Genomic DNA, 19,700 nt, shown 5'->3' with positions numbered 1-19,700 from the left:
GAACATGCTGCACTCGACTCCAAAGAACACAGAAATGTGACTTCAATCTGGAAAAATTCTTCTGCCCTTACATTAGCATCCCTCAACAAGCCTTCAGGAATGTAATGGTAATCACTGCTCTTTGTCAAAGTGAAAAGCCTTGCTCTATTGTGCCTACTTTCAGAATTAAAACCCCTTCACAGCACACCGCCTTGATTTAATTTCAGGTTAACTGAAAACCACAAAAATATGCAGTTTCATGAGATTCAATTTCAACTCCGATTGTGTTTGTATTTCAAACTATAATACACTTTCCATACTTTTTTCGTACGGTTATAGTATTAAGTGGTAAGAAGTTATTGTTACTCCAGCAGAACATGCCCCTGTCCTCTACTGGACCATTTGCTGTATCCTGTTTTACCAAATGTGGTCCTCAGATTATGATTGCTGTTCTATTGTGATTTCCGGTGGAATCAGGATAAATGAATTAAATGAGCTGATATTATCATCAAAGGGATTTTATTGCATTCATAAATATTTCAACAGGTTAAAATCAGATTTTTAAGAGCCATTTTTAGAAGTCCCTCATGCGCCTGAAGGACCCAATCATTGAGTTGTAGCCACCCCAGTCACTGTATCTCCTGTATTCCCCGGGTCTCAGGAAGTACTGTCGGCCTCTGTAGTTGGGATGTTCATAGAAGATCCAGTAACCGTCCATCACCTGACAGGAGTGGATGTCACGGTAACGGAAACGATCGTAGACAGAGGGACAGTCGTCCATGAATTCCATCATCTGTCCTGCAAAGTCAGGCCTCTCGTAAATCCTCATCCTGTAGTTTCCTCCTCGGTACTAGAATAGAAAAAAAGCACTGTTTTAGTAACAATCTTTTGATGATCATTCACTCATTAAGCATTACATCGGAACACCAATTCAGTCTTCAATGGGAAATAAAGTTAGATGCAATGTGAACATTTCATTAATTATCTGTCTCCAATTGGCACTGCTGCTGGTTCAAACATAAGTTAAAGGAAAACAAAGGAGAAAATGAGAAATTCTGCATTTAGAATGTAGAACATAGAACAGTAGAGTACAAGAATAGGGCTTTTGGCCCAAAATGTTCTGCTGAACCAATTAAATTAGTAAATTTAAATATAGTTGACTATTCAAATTAATTCCCTTCTGCTTAAGTAACATCCATATCCTTCAACTTCCCTTGCATGCATGTGCCTAAGAATCTCTTAAAAACCCCTGATGAACCTGCCTCCAACATTACCCTGGCAGCGTATCCAGACACTCACCCCTCTCTGTGTATAAAACTTGCCCTTCACATCTCCTTTGAACATACACCCATTCACATTAAATGCATGTCCTCTGGTATCTCATATTTTAACCATGAGAAAAAGATACTGTCTATCTACTCTATGTCTCTCATGAACTTAAAAATCTCTGTGATGTCCACTCAATCTCTGCCACTCCAGAGAAAACAACACAAGGTTGTCCGACATCTCATTATAGCATATGCCCTCTAATCGAGAAGCATCCTTCTACACCCTCTCCAACGTCTCGACTTACTTCCTGGAATGGCGTGACCAAAATTGTAAGCAATAAGCCAGATGACGAAAAAAGACAAGAAGCTGTTGTTCAAGGTCCCAGCATTCTTATCTCTTGCCTCTCTCAGAAACCTTGGTTATATCTGTCCGGCTCTGGGGACTTAGGTGCATTAATGCTCATTAGGAGACCCAACACTACCTCCTTCTTTACAGTGATGTCATGCAGAACCTGCACAAACCTCTAAGTAAGTAGGGGCTCAGCTGTGCTTTCTTCGTAATTGCACAACACTCTGCATTTAAATAAAAGAGCATATTTAATACCTATTAGACAATTGCTGGCATCTTCAGAGACAAACTGCAAAGGATCAAATGCCCTGAAAAAAAATAGAAACGTACGTATGGGAAACTGCGACAGGACTTGACACAGTCATTGAATCCCATCCAGCGCTGGTAGTCAGGATACTCTCCCCTGCTCAGGACATACTGGTATCCCATGTAGTTGGGTCTCTCGTACAACACCCACCAGTCACTCTCAACACGGATGGAGTTACAGCGGCTGAAGTAAGGGGAGAGGTCGGCACAGTCGGTGCTGCACTCATAGTGCCGACCCTGGAAGTTCCTGTCCTCGTAGAAGATGATCTGTGGGAAGAAACATATCTGTGTTAATAGTTGCTCAGGTGTTGATGGAGAATTCTCATTTAGTTCATTTACTGAGTAGCCCTTGCCTTTCCCATTTTGAACACAGTGAGTCTGGTAACCAACTGAATGTTTCACTGCTGAACACAAGCTGGTATTTATATGCAGGGTAGAAAGTCCTCACTAGGCAGTTATTGTTGTTCTGGTGACATCAGCAAAACACAGCAAAATCCTTTTTTTCATTTATTGGAGAAAAACAACAGAAAGACATTTGTTGCATCGTGGATCCTTTCAGTTGTGCTTTCTTATCATTTTAATTGTTATTTCAACCAAACAGTTCAGGAAAATTCACAGCTACGTATCACCCTGGTCCATTCATTTGGGTCAATGTCGCATTTTGGCTCTTTCCCAAATGCCTAAATTGAGGACATACCTTATTAAACTGAGAAATGCTTTTTGAAAATCCACCTATACAGCTTTTGCTCCACAGCACTAATCAGCCACTTCTATTATTTCATCAACTAGTTCAGCCAGATGAGACAAACATGATTTGCCTTCAATAATATTTGCTGCATCTCCCTTCATAACCCCCTTGATCCTCCAAGTGAGAGTTAATGTTGCCTTTCGCAGTGGTTCCTTGTAGTTTTCCCACCTCCAGCATTCATTATGTTTGCTCCACTTCTCTTGTTGAACAGTCAAAGCCTTTCACTCTCCTGTCATTGAAGAACTGTACACATACACTCAGCATTTCAATTACCTCCACATTCTGGATTTCCTCACCATCCTTGTGATACTCCATTCCCTTTAATTCATTTTCTGATGTAAGAAAGGCCATTAATCAATAATTCACTCTGATTGCAGCAATTGACCCCTTTTTATAAAAACGGTTGTAGACGAGTGTGCCCCCACAAAATCATTCAGTGTCTTCCCCAACCAGGAGCTCCAGATGAACCATGAAATCTGCAATCTGCTGAGGTCCAGATCAGAGGTATTCAAGTCTGGTGACCAAGGAAGTTACAGGAGGTCCAGCTACAATTTCTGGACAGCCATTTCATGAGCAAAGTAGCAAATCTAGACTAAACTTGTATCAATGAAGGATGCTCATCAGCTGGAGCAGGGCTTGAATGCTAACCCTTCTTACAAAGTGAAATCAAATGACACAGGTGACAACAGGACATCACTTCCAGATGATCTCAGTGTCTTCTATGCTCATTTCGACCATCAAAACATGGAGTAATCATCACAAACTCCCACAACTGCTGATGATCTTGTGATTTCAGTCTCTGAGGCCAACATGAGAGCATCCATCAGGAGGCTGAATCCATGGAAATCAGCAGCCCCAGATGGGGTACTTGGCTAAGACCAGTGCTGATCAACTGGCTGGACTGTTCACTGAAATCTTTAACCTCTCTCTTCAGCAATCTGAGGTACACACTTGCTTCAAGCAGGCTTCAATTATTCCTGTGTTTAAGAACCTGCCTCAATGACTATTGTCCTGTAGCACTTACATTCACAGTGATGAAGTGGTTTGAGAAGTTGATGATAAAAATAACAACTCTTGCCTGAGAATGACTTGGATGCTCTTTACTGACCACAGCTCAGCATTCAATACCATCATCCCCTCAAAACAAATCAGTAAGCTGGAGTCCCTTAACCTCAGTACCTCTCTGTGTAATTGGATCCTCGATTTCCACACTTACAGACCCCAGTCAGTTTGAATTGGCAACAAATTCTTGACCCTAATCTCCATCAGCTAGAAGCACCACAGGACTGTGTGCCGAGCCCCCGCTCTACTCACTTTACACCGATGATTATGTGGCTAAGCATAGCTCCAATGCCATATTGAAGTTTACTGATGACACCACTTTGATAAACCAAATCAAAGTTGGAGGTAAATCAGAATATAGGAAGGAGATTGAAAACCTGGCTGAGTGGAGCCACAACAGCAACCTCTTATTCAGTGTCAGCAAGACCAAAGCGCTGATTACTGACTTCAGGATGAGAAATCTGGAGGGCCATGAGCCAATCCTCATAGGGGGATCAGAGGTAGAGAGGTCAGCAACTTTAAAGTGTAATGTTAGCACCCAGAAGAGAACCTGTCCTGTGTCCAGCAGAGCTTATTGAAGGCAAATCACATTTGACTCATCCGGCTGAATTTGCTGATGAAAGAATAGAGTTGGCTGATTAGTGTTGTACAATTATAGAAAATGCACAGCAGAGTCTCTACTTAACTGGAGGTTTGCAAAGATTCAGCATGGCATCTAAATCTTTGACAAACTTATATAGACATGCTGTGGAGCGTATAATGACTGGCTGCTTCATGGCCAGGTATTGAAAATCCAAAGCTGTTGAACAGAAAATACTACAAAAGTGACAAGGTGCCACACATGAGGCTGCTTAACAAGCTACAAGCCCAAGGTATTACAGGAGAGATTCTGGCATGGATAAAGCTTTGTCTGCTTGGCAGGATGCAAAGAGTGGGAATAAACTGGTTGGCTGCCAGTGACTAGTGGTGTTTCATAAGGGGTTGTGTTTGGACTGATTCTTTTTACGTTATTGGTCAATGATGTGGATGATGGATTGGATGGCTTTGTACAGATGGTAGAAAGATAAGCAAAGGGACAGGTAGTTTAAAGGAAGTAGAGAGGCTACAAAATAATCAGACAGGCTAGAAGGATGAGCAAAGCAATGGCAGATGGAATGCTGTGTTGGCAAGTGTATGGTCATGCACATTGGTAGAAGAAATAAAAGGGTAGACTATTTTCCAAAAGGAGAGGAAACTAAGGCACAAAGTGACTGTGGAGTCCTGTGTAGGATTCCCTAAAGGTTAATTAGGAGTCTGTGCACAGGAAACCAAATGCAATGTTAGCATTCATTTCAAGAGGACTAGAATAGAAAAGCAAGGGTGTAATGTTGAGACTTTATAATGCCCAGGTGAGGCCTCACTTGGAGTATTGTGAGCAGGTTTGGGCCCCTTATCTTAGAAAGGATGAGTTGACATTGGAGACGGTTCACAGGAGGTTCATTACAATGATTCCAGGATTGAACAGCTTTCCATATGAAGAACATCTGGTGGCCCTGGGCCTGGATTCAATAGAATTCCAAAGAATGAAGGGTGACCTCATTGAAACCTATAGAATGGTGAAAGGCCTTGATGGAATGGATGTGGAGAGGATGTTTCCTATGGTGGAAGAGTCCAAGATCAGGGGACACATCCTCAGAATAGAAGGGTATCCTTTTAGAATAGAGATGAGGAGGAATTTCTTCAGCCAGAGAGTGGAGAATCTGTGTAATTCTTTGCAACAGGCATCTGTGGAGGCCAAGTCTTTATATATATTTAAGGCAGTGGTAGATAGATTCTTGATTGGTCAGGGCATGAAAGGAAACAGGGAGAAGACAGGAAACTGGCGCCAAGGGAAAAATTGGATCAGCCATGATGAAATGGCAGAGCAGGCTTGATGGGCTAAATGGACTATTTCTGCTCCTATATCTAATGGTCTTATGGTCTTACAAAAGGTAGTAAATACAGTACAGTCCATCATGAGTAAACCCTCCCCACCATTCAGCATATCGACATGAGGAAAGTAGTGTCCATCATCACAAACTGCCACCACCCAGGTCATGCTCTCTTCTCACTGCTGCTCACAGGAAAATGGACATGAGCCTCAGGACTCACTCCACCAGATTCAGGAACAGTTATTCCCCCTCCACCATCAGGCTCTTGAACCAGAAGGAATAACTTCACACAATCTCATTTACCCCATCTCTGAATTGTTCCCACAACCTATTGACTCAATTTCAAGGACTCTTCATCTCATATTCTCAATATTTATCACTTACCTATTTATTATTATTACTTTTTTTTCTCAACTGAAGCTGGTAAAATCTGAGGTATGGACATAGTCAAGCACATTCATTTCTCAATTGCTAGGAACCTTCAGACTATTCTGGTGGTGTTTAATATTGTTGTTTTCTGAAGATTTACATAAATCAATCTTAAGATTAAGGTTGTGATACACTATCAATAACTCCAAAAGACTGGAAGTAAAGTAAATACTGAAAGGCTTTTATTAGCAGTAAAACGGAGCACGTCCATGCTGGATGACTGTGGGAGGAGCAGTGACACAATCGCCTTTATACAAGGGTCTGTGGGAGGAGCCACAGGAGCAGTCAACAGAGGGACGTGTCCAGACAGATATACATGGTTTACCACAGGTTGTTGTAGCGGGGGGCAGTAATGGGGACAAGCTCCCACTACTTATTATATGCTTCCAATGGCGTGCGCCACAAAAAGCCTCTGACAACCAAGTCCAGTTCCAGGCCTTCACATGTGGCTTAGCTACTAAGCCTGGTGGAACCAGTTCTTCTGGCAGGAGAAGGGGCAAAGGTGGGTTACTGGTGACTTAAAACCAGTCGCTTCCGGCAGATGGGGCTCATTAACCGTGGTTGGCAGCTCATCTAGGAGAAGGAAAACTGATCTCAAACTTCCACAGTCTCGCTGCTATACCCACTCATGGGGAGGGCTTCAGGAGTAAACCCCAAGGGGAAAAATCCAGAGCTGGAGTCCCTAAGGCAGACCTACACTGAGTTCAATGTTGACTGGCAACCCAGTGACACTACTGGTACTAAACTGTATCGGTCTCTGCCATGCCTTAGATTTCATCATATGCATGGGGGGGGGGGGGGGGGGGAGCTTGCTACATGGGCAACAGCTTGCTCTCCATATCGTATTGCCCAGGCTTGCGTTTCTAGACAGGTAGGATGCAATATCCATGGTCAACTCTGACCGACTGAGGCCTCGGGCTCAGAGTCAGTTTGTATTTAATCTCAGTGGTGTAATTCTTTTCAGAACTGCATATGCTTACAAAGAGTGCTGACTCCTGCTTACATTGATGAAAATATATCCTTTGAAGTTTTATCTGATTGTTGTATAAATTTTTTATGTCTGTTATTCCTCTTGCTCAATCTGTCCTCAGTAGTGTTAATCTAGGTGTGGTCCAGTGTACGGTACATAGTATTTTCTAAAATTTGTCATTTCAGTTCTTATTTTTCCTTGCAAATGTTACAGATCAATTTTAGATCAAGTTATTATGCCAACAGAATACACTAATATGGGAATAGTGTAAGTGTTTATTGCCTTAGTTATATTTTTACTATTGAGCTCTATTTGGCAGATTTTATTAAGCAACAAATTAAACTTTGTCAAAAGGTTTCCCTCTATTACACTATGATCTATTTTCTTTGCTTATTGATATCCCAAATACTTACGTTTCACATTTACCATCTGTTATATTGCAACCTGCTGCTCTGTTTTATATTCTACCAGCTCTATTTCACCTTCCTTTATGTTTAATGTTCTGCCATTATATATTCCAAACCTTGCTTACATCTTTCAAAAATAGTTCTACTATTTGAATTAATTGCTTTAGCTTTACTTATAATGGAGCCTATGATTTCAAATCATCCATGAATAACTGTGTTACGGTGCAAGTCGTTTGGTTGTTTCTGATTTGATACCCTATTTTCATTGAATTCAGTAAATTACAAAAGAGGTTTAAAGCTGGACAAAACCAGAGCTGGCTTAGAGAGATGTCCTGGAAAATGCTTCCTTTTATTGTAATAACAATGGTTCTTTTTGGTTGTTGATAGATAGGATGCTTCTAGTACACCAATGCTTCATCAGATGTAGGCATTTCAAATGTGAGTGTTTACTTTACAGTATATATATATATATATATTAAGAACTTCTATTATACATGACTGTGGGACAGAATCAAATGCTTTTTCATGGTCAATATAATAACATGAAAGATGTCTGCTTCTACAACATTCTGGGATAGACAATTCCAGAGAATCGCCATCTTCTCCAAGACAGGCGTTTCAGTCTTATTACATTCTTTAGGTTCTGTGTTGACTGAAGATTCAATAATTCATGTTTATTTCTTTTCTGTTAACTTTTAGTAGAAGATTCTACAGCTTCAGATCACTCCACATCAACTTCCATCCTTCACATTATGGACCCTCACAGAATCATAGGTATTGACTGGGACTCCCACACTGTGAAAGGGCTAGATGGCTTGGAGTTTGTCAAATGTGTTCAGGAAAGTTTTCTAAATCAATATATAAAGGTACCTACGAGAGAGGAAGAAATACTTGATCTCCTATTAGGGAACTAGACAGGACAGGAAACAGAAGTATGTGTAGGTGAACATTTTGGGTCCAGTGTCCATAATGTCATTAGTTTCAAGTTAATTATGGATAAGGATAGGTCTGTTCCTCGAGTTGAGGTCCTAAATAGGAGAAGGGTCAATTTTGCGGAAATGAGAAAGAATTTAGGAAGAGTGGATTGGGATAAGTTGCTTTCTGGCAGGGATGTGCTCAGTAAGTGGAAGGCCATCAAAGGCGAAATTTTGAGAGTGCAGAGTTTGCATGTTCCTGCCAGAATTAAAGGCAAAGTTAACAAGCACAGGGAACACTGGTTTTCAAGGGATATTGGCAATCTGTTTAAGAAAAAGAAAGAGGTGTACAGCAGGTATAGGCAACAAGGAACAAATGAGGTACTTGAAGAGTATAGAAAATGTAAGAAAATACTAAAGCAGGAAATCAAGAAGGCAAAAAGAAGACATGAGGTTGCTTTGGCAGGTAATATGAAGGTAAACCCGAAGGGTTTCCGTAAGTATATTAAGAGTAAAAGGATAGTAAGGGACAAAATTGGTCTCCTAGAAGAGTGGTCATCTATGTGTGGAGCCTCATGAGATGGGGGAGATCTTAAACAGTTTTTTGCATCAGTATTTACTCAGGAAACTAGCATAGCATATATGGAAGGAAGGGAAACAAGCAGTAGTGTCATAGGAACATATAGAGATTAAAGAGGAGGAGGTGCTTGTTGCCTTATAGAGTATCAAGGTAGATAAATCCTTCAGGCCTGACATGATATTTCCTTGGACCTTGACAGAAACTAGTGTAAAGTTGTAGGGAGCCTGGCAGAAATATTTAAAATGTCCTTAGCCACGGGTACGGTGCCTCAGGATTGGAGGATAGCTCATATTGTTCCGTTGTTTAAAAAAAGGCTCCAAAAGTAAACCAGGTAATTACAGGCCGGTGAGCCTGACATCAATAGTAGGTAAATTATTGGAAGGTGTTCTGAGAGATTGGATATACAAATATTTGGACAGTCAAGGGCTGATTAAGGAGAGCCAGCATGGCTTTGTGCATTGTAGATCGTGTTTAACGAATTTTGTAGAGTTTTTCAAGTAGGTTACCAAGAAAGTTGATGAAGGAAAGGCTGTGAACATTGTCTGCATGGACTTTAGTAAGGCCTTTGACAAGGTCCCACATGAGAGGTTAGTTCAGAAGGTTCAGACACTAGGTGTCCATGGAGTGGTTGAAACTGGATTCGAAATTGGCTGTGTGGGAGAAGACAGAGAGTGGTAGTGGATGATTGCTTCTTAGACTTGAGGCCTGTGACTAGTGGTGTGCCTCAGGGATCTGTGCTGGGACCATTGTTGTTTGTTGTCTATATCAATGATCTAGATGATAATGTGGTAAATTGGATCAGCAAGTTTGCTGATGACACTAAGATTAGAGGCTTAGTGGACAGTGAGGAAGGCTTTCAAAGCTTGCAGAGGGATCTGGACCAATTGTAAAAATGGGCCAGAAAAGGGCAGATGGAATTTAATGCAGACAAGTGTGAAGTGTTGCATTTTGGAAGGACAAATCAAGATAGGACATACACAGTAAATGGTAGGGCACTGAGGATTGCAGAGGAACAAAGGGATCCGGGAGTTCAGATACATAATTCCTTGAAAGTGGTGTCACAGGTAGACAGCGTTGTAAAGGAGGCTTTTAGCATCCTGGCATTCATAAATCAAATTATTGAGTATAGTAGTTGGGATGTTATGGTGAGGTTGTATAAGGTTGCTGAGGCCAAATATGGAGTATTGTGTGCAGTTCTGGTCACATAACTATAGGAAGGATATCAGTAAGTTTGAAAGAGTGCAGAGAAGATTTACTAGGATGTTGCCGGGCCTTCAGGAGTTGAGTTACAGGGAAAGATTGAACAGGTTAGGACTTTATTCCTTGGAGCGTAGAAGAATGGGGGGATTTGCTAGAGGTTTACAAAATTATGAGGGGTATAGACAGAGTAAATGAGAGTAGGCTCTTTCCATTTAGATTAGGAGAGATAAATATGAGAGGACATGGCTTTAGAGGGAAAGTGGAAAGGTTTAAGAGGAACACTGGGGGAGCTTGTTCATTCAGAGAGTGGTGTGAGTGTGGAACGAGCTGCCATCTGACATGGTAAATGGGGGCTCACTCTTAAGTTTTAAGAATAAATTGGTTAGATAGATGGATAGGAGAGGTCTGGAGGGTTATGGACTGGGTGCAGGTCAATGGGACTGGCGGAATAAAGTTTCGGCATAGACTAGAAGGGCCGAATGGCCTGTTTTCTGTGCTGTAGTGTTCTATGGTTCTATATGTTCAAATTCTCCAGCAGATTTCTGTCCATGTCTTCTTGTTGTTTAGATAGATAGATAGATAGATACTTTATCCATCCCCATGGGGAAATTCAACATTTTTTCCAATGTCCCATACACTTGTTGTAGCAAAAACTCATTACATACAATACTTAACTCAGTAATAATATGATATGCATCTAAATCACTAACTCAAAAAGCATTAATAATAGCTTTAAAAAAGTTCTTAAGTCCTGGCAGTTGAATTGTAAAGCCTAATGGCATTGGGGAGTATTGACCTCTTCATCCTGTCTGAGGAGCATTGCATCGACAGTAACCTGTCGCTGAAACTGCTTCTCTGTCTCTGGATGGTGCTATGTAGAGGATGTTCAGGGTTTTCCATAATTGACCGTAGCCTCCTCAGCGCCCTTCGCTCAGCTACCGATGTTAAACTCTCCAGTACTTTGCCCACGACAGAGCCCGCCTTCCTTATCAGCTTATTAAGACGTGAGGCGTCCTTCTTCTTAATGCTTCCTCCCCAACACGCCACCACAAAGAAGAGGGCGCTCTCAACAACTGACCTATAGAACATCTTCAGCATCTCACTGCAGACATTGAATGACGCCAACCTTCTAAGGAAGTACAGTCGACTCTGTGCCTTCCTGCACAAGGCATCTGTGTTGGCAGTCCAGTCTAGCTTCTCGTCCAACTGTACTCCCAGATACTTGTAGGTCTTAACCTGCTCCACACATTCTCCATTAATGATCACTGGCTCCATATGAGGCCTAGATCTCCTAAAGTCCACCACCATCTCCTTGGTCTTGGTGACATTGAGACGCAGGTAGTTTGAGTTGCACCATATCACAAAGTCCTGTATCAGTTTCCTATACTCCTCCTCCTGTCCATTCCTGACACACCCCACTATGGCCGTGTCATCAGCGAACTTCTGCACATGGCAGGACTCCGAGTTATATTGGAAGTCAGATGTGTACAGGGTGAACAGGACCGGAGAGAGTACGGTTCCCTGTGGCGCTCCTGTGCTGCTGACCACCGTGTCAGACCTACATTTATACTGGTCTCAACTTAGCCAGAATTTATCATGATTTGTAAAAGTAAAAATTAACACTTGTAAAAAGCTTTGTAAATCTTCTTGTCAAGATGGTGCTAGAGAACAATGATTCCTCAAGCAACATCTTCCAAGCAGCCTATCTCTTCAATTATTTCACCTTCCAGACATCTTCTGCTTGTTCTTTTTTGTCTTCATTGTTCCATAGAAACTGCTGGAGCCTATGACATACAGTTTGGAATTCAATCGAGCAATCTAGCTCTTCGGTGTGTCTGGAGAGAATTGAGAGCATGAGCTGCCTTGTCGAGAAAACCAGAGATGGAGTCCTGAAGAGGACCGAGAGCATAAGCGGCCTCATGGAAAAGAACAAAGTGTGATCACAAACAGCTCCATTTCAAAGCATCGAGGAAAATTAAGACATGGAGGCAAATGCAAAGGAGGTCAGTGGTTGCTCTCAACGGAGGCCACAGGGCGATGGTAGTTGGTAGCCAGGTCGACGGTGTTTGGACCTAGCATTGCAATCGTTCTTCATGGAAGGAATGAGTTCATACGACTGCTTCCTCAAATGCCTAAGGGAGGATGTTTTTGATATTCTGAGATTTATGCCATTATTGGGCTGTACTTTATGTTGGTCACCTTCAGTTTTCAGTGATTTCTTTCTTGTTGCCGATTGTAGGGTGGACAATATGTTACTATTTCTGAGAGGAAGCAGTTGGGGATTTGGGGACTGATGTTCATATTTGTGTTCTTCTGTGTGGATGATTTATTAGATTTTTTATGTGTGAGAAAGGGAGCTGAGGGTTTTGATGATATTGTCTCCAACTTTTTTGTGAGGGAGTGGGTTGGCAATTTGAAGTTATTATCACTGCTTTTTTTCTGTGAGGGAGGGAGTTAGGGGTTTGATGTCATTGTCACTGTTTTATTGCAAATGAGGGACATTGGGCGTTTGGGGTTTTTAATGTTCCAACTGCCATTTTCCATGTGGGCGATCTGTTAGTATTTTGTGTAAGGGAGGGTTGGGAAGTTTTGTTTCTTTTTCTTTTTCATGCTGGGTGGGGGAATTCATCTCTTTTTCTTCAACAAGACCTCTGATTTTTCTGTATTTCATGGCTATCTGGAGAAGGCGAATACCAGAGTTGGGTTGTGCATGCATACTTGAACAATGCAATGACCCTTTGAATCTTTGAAAAGTGCTGCATTCTGTGCTGTTTGACTCCATGTCTCTATTTGTGTTGTTCATACTTTGTTGAAGTCATTTCACAAAACCATCAGAATCATGAAAATCATGAAGATACATATTTGTACTCATTAAATTCGCTGGAAATAAATGCAGAAATGGAGCATAATGCCTCTCAATATAATAATACAAGAGGCAAAGAACAACTTCCTGTTCAGTTTATATTTTTCAGTCTCCTATAAATCATCATAATGTTATCTGTTAACTGGAACCAACCACAGTAAAACAATTTAATGTGGTCCCTAGATTATGATTTCTGTTCTATTGTGATTTCCAGTGGAATCAGAGTAAATGAATCAGGTGAGCTGATAGTGTCATCAAAGGTATTTTATTACCTCCATAAATATTTCAACAAGATAAAATTAGATATTCAAGGAAGAGCCACTTTTAGAAGTCTCTCATGCACCTGAAGGACCCAATCATTGAGTTGTAGCCGCCCCAGTCACTGTATCTCCTGTATTCCCCGGGTCTCAGGAAGTACTGTCGGCCTCGGTAGTTGGGATGTTCATAGAAGATCCAGTAGCCATCCATCACCTGACAGGAGTGGATGTCACGGTAACGGAAACGATCGTAGACAGAGGGACAGTCTTCCATGAATTCCATCATCTGGCCTCCAAAGTCAGGCCTCTCATAAATTCTCGTCCTGTAGTTTCCACCTCGGTACTGGAATAGGAAGTACAAAGATTTAGTAGTGACGTTTTGTAGAGTATTCACTCATTATACACTACATCTGAACAGCCAATTCACTGACTTCAATGGGAAATAAAGTCAGGTGCAATTTGATCATTTTATTCACTATCTGCCTCAATGATGCCTCCAACCAGCATGTAGCTGTTTCAAACATAAGTTAAAGAAAAACACAGGAAAAATTCATTTAGAATATAGAACATTGGACATAAGAGCACAGGAATAGGACCTTTGGCCCACAGTGTTCTGTCCAACCAATTATATTAGTAAATTTGAATTGAGTGAGCTGTTTAATTTAAATGGCCAACTAAACGAATTGCTTCAGCTTAAACAATGTCCATATCCTTCCACTTCCCTCACATTCGTGTGCCTACCTAAATATCTTTTAGAATTCCCTAATGTATCTGCTTCTAACATCACCCCGAGCAGTGCATTCCCAGCCCCCGCAGCTCTCTGTGGGTAAAAAAAAACTTGCTCCACACATCTCATTTGAACTTATACTCTCTCGCCTTCTATGCATGTCCTGTGATAGGAGATATTTTAACATGGGAAAAAGTTACTGTCTGTCTACTCTATCTATGCACCTCATAAACCTCTGTCAGATCTCCCTTCAACCTCTGCCGCTCTAGGGAAAACAAATCAAGTTTGCCTGACCTCTCGTTATAGCACAAACCCTCTAAACCAGGCAACGTCTTGATAAGCCTCTTCCGCACTCTCTCCAAAGTCTTGACATCATTCCTGTAATTGTGTGACCAAAATTGTATGCAAAACTCTAGATGACTAGAAAAGACATGATGTTGTTGGTCAAGGTTCCAGCAATCTCACCTCTTGCCTCTCTCAATAACCTGGTGTATATCCCATCAGGCCCTGGGGACTTATCCACTTTAATGCTCTTTATGCGACACACCACCGCTTCCTTCATCTTTAAATACCTGAGCATATTAATACACTCGGACATATTTAATACCTATTAGGCACTTGCTAGGCAAATTCTCCACTTTCAGAGCCAATCTGCAGAAGATCAAATTCCCTGAAAAGAAACCTGAAACTTACATATGGGTAACTGTGACAGGACCTGATTGTGTCATTGAATCCCATCCAGCGCTGGTAGTCAGGATACTCTCCCCTGCTCAGGACATACTGGTATCCCATGTAGTTGGGTCTCTCGTACAACACCCACCAGTCACTGTCAACACGGATGGAGTTACAGCGGCTGAAGTAAGGGGAGAGGTCGGCACAGTCGGAGCTGCACTCATAGTGCCGACCCTGGAAGTTCCTGTCCTCGTAGAAGATGATCTGTGGGAAGAAACATATCTGTGTTAATAGTTGCTCAGGTGTTCATGGAGAATTCTCATTTAGTTCATTTACTGAGTAGTCCTTGCCTTTCCCATTTTGAACACAGTGAGTCTGGTAACCAACTGAGTGTTTCACTGCCAAACACAAGTTGGTATTTATATGCAGGGTAGAAAGGCCTCACTAGGCAGTTTCTTGTTGTTCTGGTGACACAACATTAAACATCAGCAAAACGCAGCAAAATCTTTTTTTTTGTTGTTGTAGAAACACAACAGAAAGACACTTGTTGCACCATGGATTCTTTCAGTTGTGCTTTCTTATCATTTTAATTGTTGTTTAAACCAAACAGTTGAGGAACATTCACAGCTACATATCACCCAGGTCCATTCACCTAGGTCAAAGTAGCATTTTGGTTCCCTTTCCCCACCAAGCCTTTCCCTGCCTTCCCCAACCAGGAGCCCTGGATGAACCAGGTGATCCACAATCTGCTGAGGGCCAGATCAGAGGCGTTAGGGATCTACAGGTCCCTGTACGATCTTCGGAATGCCATCTCATGAACAAAGTGGCAATTCTGGAGTAAACTTTAATCACTGAAGGCTCTCAATCTGACAGGTCTTGAACACTGCCATTTCCAACAAAGTGAAATCAAGCCACAGAGGTGACAACACTTCACTTCCAGGTGAGCTCAATGTCTTCTGTGTTCGCTTTGACAGCCCAAAACTTAGAGGAACCATCACAAACTCCCACAGCTCCCGATGACCCTGTGATATTAGTTTCTGAGGCCGAAATGAGAGCATCAGTCCGGAGGGTGAACCCATGGAAATCATCAGCCCCCGATGGAATTCCTGGCTGAGTACCTGAGACCTGTGCGGATCAACTGGCTGGAGAATTCACTGAGATCTTTAACCTCTCGTTTCAGCAGTCTGAGCTACCAACCTGCGTCAAGCAGGCTTCAGTTATACTGATGCCGAAGAAGAATGTGCTAACCTGCCTCAATGACTATCACCCAGTCACACTTAATCAGATTTACAGGAAGATATTGTTTCCTGCTTGGCATGGCTGCATGCCACACCTCCACATTGGCCTGAGGTCAGCTGCAGGGTCCTCAGCCGTGGACCACCACCCATTGATGTTTCACTCCCTTAACCCTGGTAATCCCCTGGTGGCAGAGCAGTGACAGAGATGTCTCTTTGCCACCCTCTGCAGCTTCCAGTGGGGTTAGTCAGTTCCCCCCATTTCTGTCCTTCCTCTTCAGCCACAACCAAAAGTTGCCCTCTTCTGCCTCTTCTGTCAACTCCCTGGTGGCCATCCTGAGCCTCGCTCCAGTCACTGCCATGTCACAGATTAACCTTCTTGTCGATGCACTGACAAAGCCCAGCATCCTAGTTCCACAGGGTCAATGATGGTTCACCAGCCAGCTTCCTTACACAGAGCTGCCAGGTCTGAGTACTTCAGCCTCTTATGTGCATAGCAGCTTCCACTCCTTCCTCTCATGAGATGGTTAACTCAGTGAGGAAGACTGGCTTGGCAGCCATGGATCACAGTAGAATGTCTGGGCAAAGAGATGTGATGGTGATTTCCATGGGGAATCAAAGCTGTCTGTTGAGATCTACCCTCGTGTTCCACTCAGTGCCTGTGGAGAGGAGTCCTGAAGGATATCGTGGGCAGATGCATTCAGCGCTGTTAACAGCTTTAACAAATAGGATGAGTTTTCGTCCCTCTGTGTCAACCACAATAATGAAGTGTTTAGAGAGATTGATAATTAAGCTCAACAAGGACCTTATCACACTGCAATTTGCCACTTGCCACAATAGGTCTACAGCAGACACAATCTTAATGGCTCTTCACACAGCCTTAGATGTCCTGCACAATACAAATACCTATAAGACCTAAGACATAAGAGCAGAATTAGGCCATTCAGCCCATTGAGTCCATACTGCCATTCCATTTTTGCTGATCCCATCTCCCACTCAACCCCTTACACCTGCCTTCTTGCCATATCCTTGAATGCCCTGACCGATCAGGAAACGATCAACCTCTGCTTTAAAAAAGACATCCTCTCCACATTCACCCTGTCTAGTCCTTTCAACATTTGGTAGGTTTCAATGAGATCTGCATGCATTCTTCTAAATTCCAGTGAGTACAGGCCCAAAGTTGCCAAGTGTTCCTCATATGTTAACCCCTTCATTCCCAGAATCATTTTTGTGAACTTTGCATTTGCCTTCTTTAGGACAGAATTAACCTGTAAATTAACCTAGTGGGAGGCTTGTACAAGGAATCCAAAGTCCCTCTGTACCTCTGTTGTTTGAACCTTCTCCTCATTTACATAATAGTCTGCACTATTGTTCCTTTTACTAAAATCTATTATCATATATTCCCTGACACTATATTCCATCCACCACATTTTTGCCCATTCTTCCAATCTGTCTAAGTCCTGCTGCAATTGCAATGCTTCCTCAGCACTATCTATCCCTCCATCTACCTTCATATTATCCACAAACTTTACCACAGAGCCATCAATTCCATTATCTAAATCATTGACAAACAATGTGAAAAGCAGCAGTCCCAATACCAATCCCTGAGGAACACCAGTAGTCACTGGCAGCCAACCAGAAAAGGCCCCTTTTATTCCCATTTGCTTTCTACTGCCTGTCAGCCATTCCACTATACATGCCAGTTTCTTTTCTGCAATGACATAGGATTTTATCTTGTTAAGTAGCCTCATGTATGTCACTTTATCAAATGCCTTCTTGGCTGCTACTTGCAGGCCTATATATGAACCACATAATGTTTTTTTTTAACCCTTGCAATTTCTTAACTCCACCCACAAAGATTTAATATTCTCTAACCTTATGTCACCTCTTTCCAATTCCATCTCTTGCCAACAGAGCCACACCACCGCCTATAGCATTCCTGCCTGTCTTTTCAATGTAAAGTAGATCCTTTGATGTTAAGCTCATTGCACTGCTGCTGCTAAGTAAACAAATTTCATGACACATCGGTGATAACAAGCCTGATTCTGATTCTGATTTAACTCCTGCCCGAGAAGTGATATATATCTGCTCCATTTTGCCAACTGGCACAAGAGGTCTACAGCAGGTTCCATTTCAATGGCTCTTCACTCAATTCTGGAACACCTGGACACAAAGATGCATACATCAGAGTGCTCTTTATTGACTACAGCTCAGCATTCAATGCCATCAGCCACTCAAAACTGAGCAGTAAGCTTCAATACTTTGGTCTCAATACATCTTTGCGTAATTGGATCCTCAATTTCCTCCCTTGCAGATCCCAGTCAGTGTGGATTGGCAACAAACTCTCTTCCCTAATCTCCATCAGCTAGATGCACCACAGGACTGTGTGCCCATCCCCCTGCTCTACTTGCTTTCCACTGATATTATGTGGCTAAGCATAGCTCCAATGCCATATTGAAATTTGCTGATGATGCCACTTTGATAGTCCGAATCAAAGGTGGTGATGAATCAGCATATAGGCAGGGGATTGAAAATCTGGCTGAGTGGTTCCACAACAACAACCTCTCACTCAGTGTCAGCAAGAGCAAGAAGCTGATTACTGACTTCAGGGGGAGGAAACCAGAGGACCATGAGCCAGTCCTCATCAGGGTTTCAGAAGTGGAGAGGCTCAGCAACTTCAAATTCCTTTGTGTTATCGTTTTAGAGGCCCTGCACTCTGCGTAGCAGAGATTATTGAAGGCAAATCATGTTTGGCCCATCTGGCTGAATAGAGGCGGCTGATCAATGTCATGCAATAATGAAGAAAGCAGAGCATTGTCTCTGCTTACTTCAGAGGTTTGAGAAGATTCAGCATGACATCTAAAACTTTGCCAAAGTTCTATAGATGTGTTGTGGAGAGCATATTGACTGGCTGCATCATGCCCAGGTATTGAAAAACAAAATACCTTTGAATGCAAAATACTCCAAAAAGTAAAGAACACGGTCCAGTCCATTACAGGTAAACCCCCCCCCCCCCCCCCCCACCATTCAGCACATCTACAGGGAGCACTGCTGCAGCAAAGCAACATCCGTCATCAGGAACCCCCACCATCGAGGACATGCTCTCTCCTCACTATTGCCATCAGGAAAAAGGTGTAGAAGCCTCAAGGTTTATACCACCAGGTTACCCCTCAAGCATCAGGCCCTTGAACCAAAGGGGATAACTTCACTTACCTTTACTAGCTCCATCACCAAACTGCTCCCGCCACCTATGGACTCAAATTCAAGGACTTTCATCTCATGTTCTCTATATTTATTGCTTATTAATTATTATGTTTTTTCTCAGTTCAACACAAGGTAGAAGATGAGTTATTAACTTCAAGCTTTCTGTATAATCACTCAAAGAGTTGAACTGCACGTGCACGTAATGAGAGAGGTATAACTCATCTCCTTCTACCTTAGGCCACAAAGTTATCAATCACTCCTGCTCTGGACCACTTCTAGAGGTCCAAGACGCTGACTTCTATAAAGAAGGGATCTGTATGCTCCATGACCGCTGGACTAAGTGTGTAAATGTAGGAGGGGACTATGTTGAAAAATAAATGTGCTAGGTTTTCTAAAATTCACTCCTTCTACCTTAGGTCATGAACTTATCTATCACCCCTCATACATGATTACATCCTTCTTTACATCCTTTTGTACCCTTACAGCATCCTTTCTGTTCTTCTGGCGTGATTATGTATGGGAGTGGTCATTAGTTGCGAGACACTAGATGTTACAATTTTACATATAGTTTATAAACAAGTGAGAGTACAATATTTTGATGGGTCATTTTTGCTTTCTGC

The 19,700-nt window shown here is 42.2% G+C and overlaps 2 protein-coding genes across 2 annotated transcripts; both read right to left on the bottom strand.

The window, feature by feature from the left end:
* Positions 1 to 481: 481 nt before the first annotated feature.
* LOC140727251 (gamma-crystallin S-1-like) lies at positions 482 to 2,965 on the bottom strand. The gene is made up of 3 exons (XM_073044513.1): positions 2,924 to 2,965; positions 1,927 to 2,169; positions 482 to 829 (listed from the first exon to the last, which is right to left on the bottom strand). Exons 1-3 carry the CDS (start codon positions 2,963 to 2,965, stop codon positions 554 to 556), a joined length of 561 nt encoding a protein of 186 aa, XP_072900614.1. The 3' UTR covers positions 482 to 553.
* Positions 2,966 to 13,308: 10,343 nt separating this feature from the next.
* On the bottom strand, positions 13,309 to 19,152 carry LOC140727250 (gamma-crystallin S-1-like). The gene is made up of 3 exons (XM_073044512.1): positions 19,090 to 19,152; positions 14,663 to 14,905; positions 13,309 to 13,585 (listed from the first exon to the last, which is right to left on the bottom strand). Exons 1-3 carry the CDS (start codon positions 19,150 to 19,152, stop codon positions 13,310 to 13,312), a joined length of 582 nt encoding a protein of 193 aa, XP_072900613.1. The 3' UTR covers position 13,309.
* Positions 19,153 to 19,700: the final 548 nt, after the last annotated feature.

Source organism: Hemitrygon akajei, chromosome 5, assembly GCF_048418815.1.
Source record: "Hemitrygon akajei chromosome 5, sHemAka1.3, whole genome shotgun sequence".
Classification (NCBI taxonomy): domain Eukaryota; kingdom Metazoa; phylum Chordata; class Chondrichthyes; order Myliobatiformes; family Dasyatidae; genus Hemitrygon; species Hemitrygon akajei.
The sequence above is the reverse complement of the archived record's forward strand: the minus strand, read 5'-3'. Positions and strand labels throughout refer to the sequence as shown.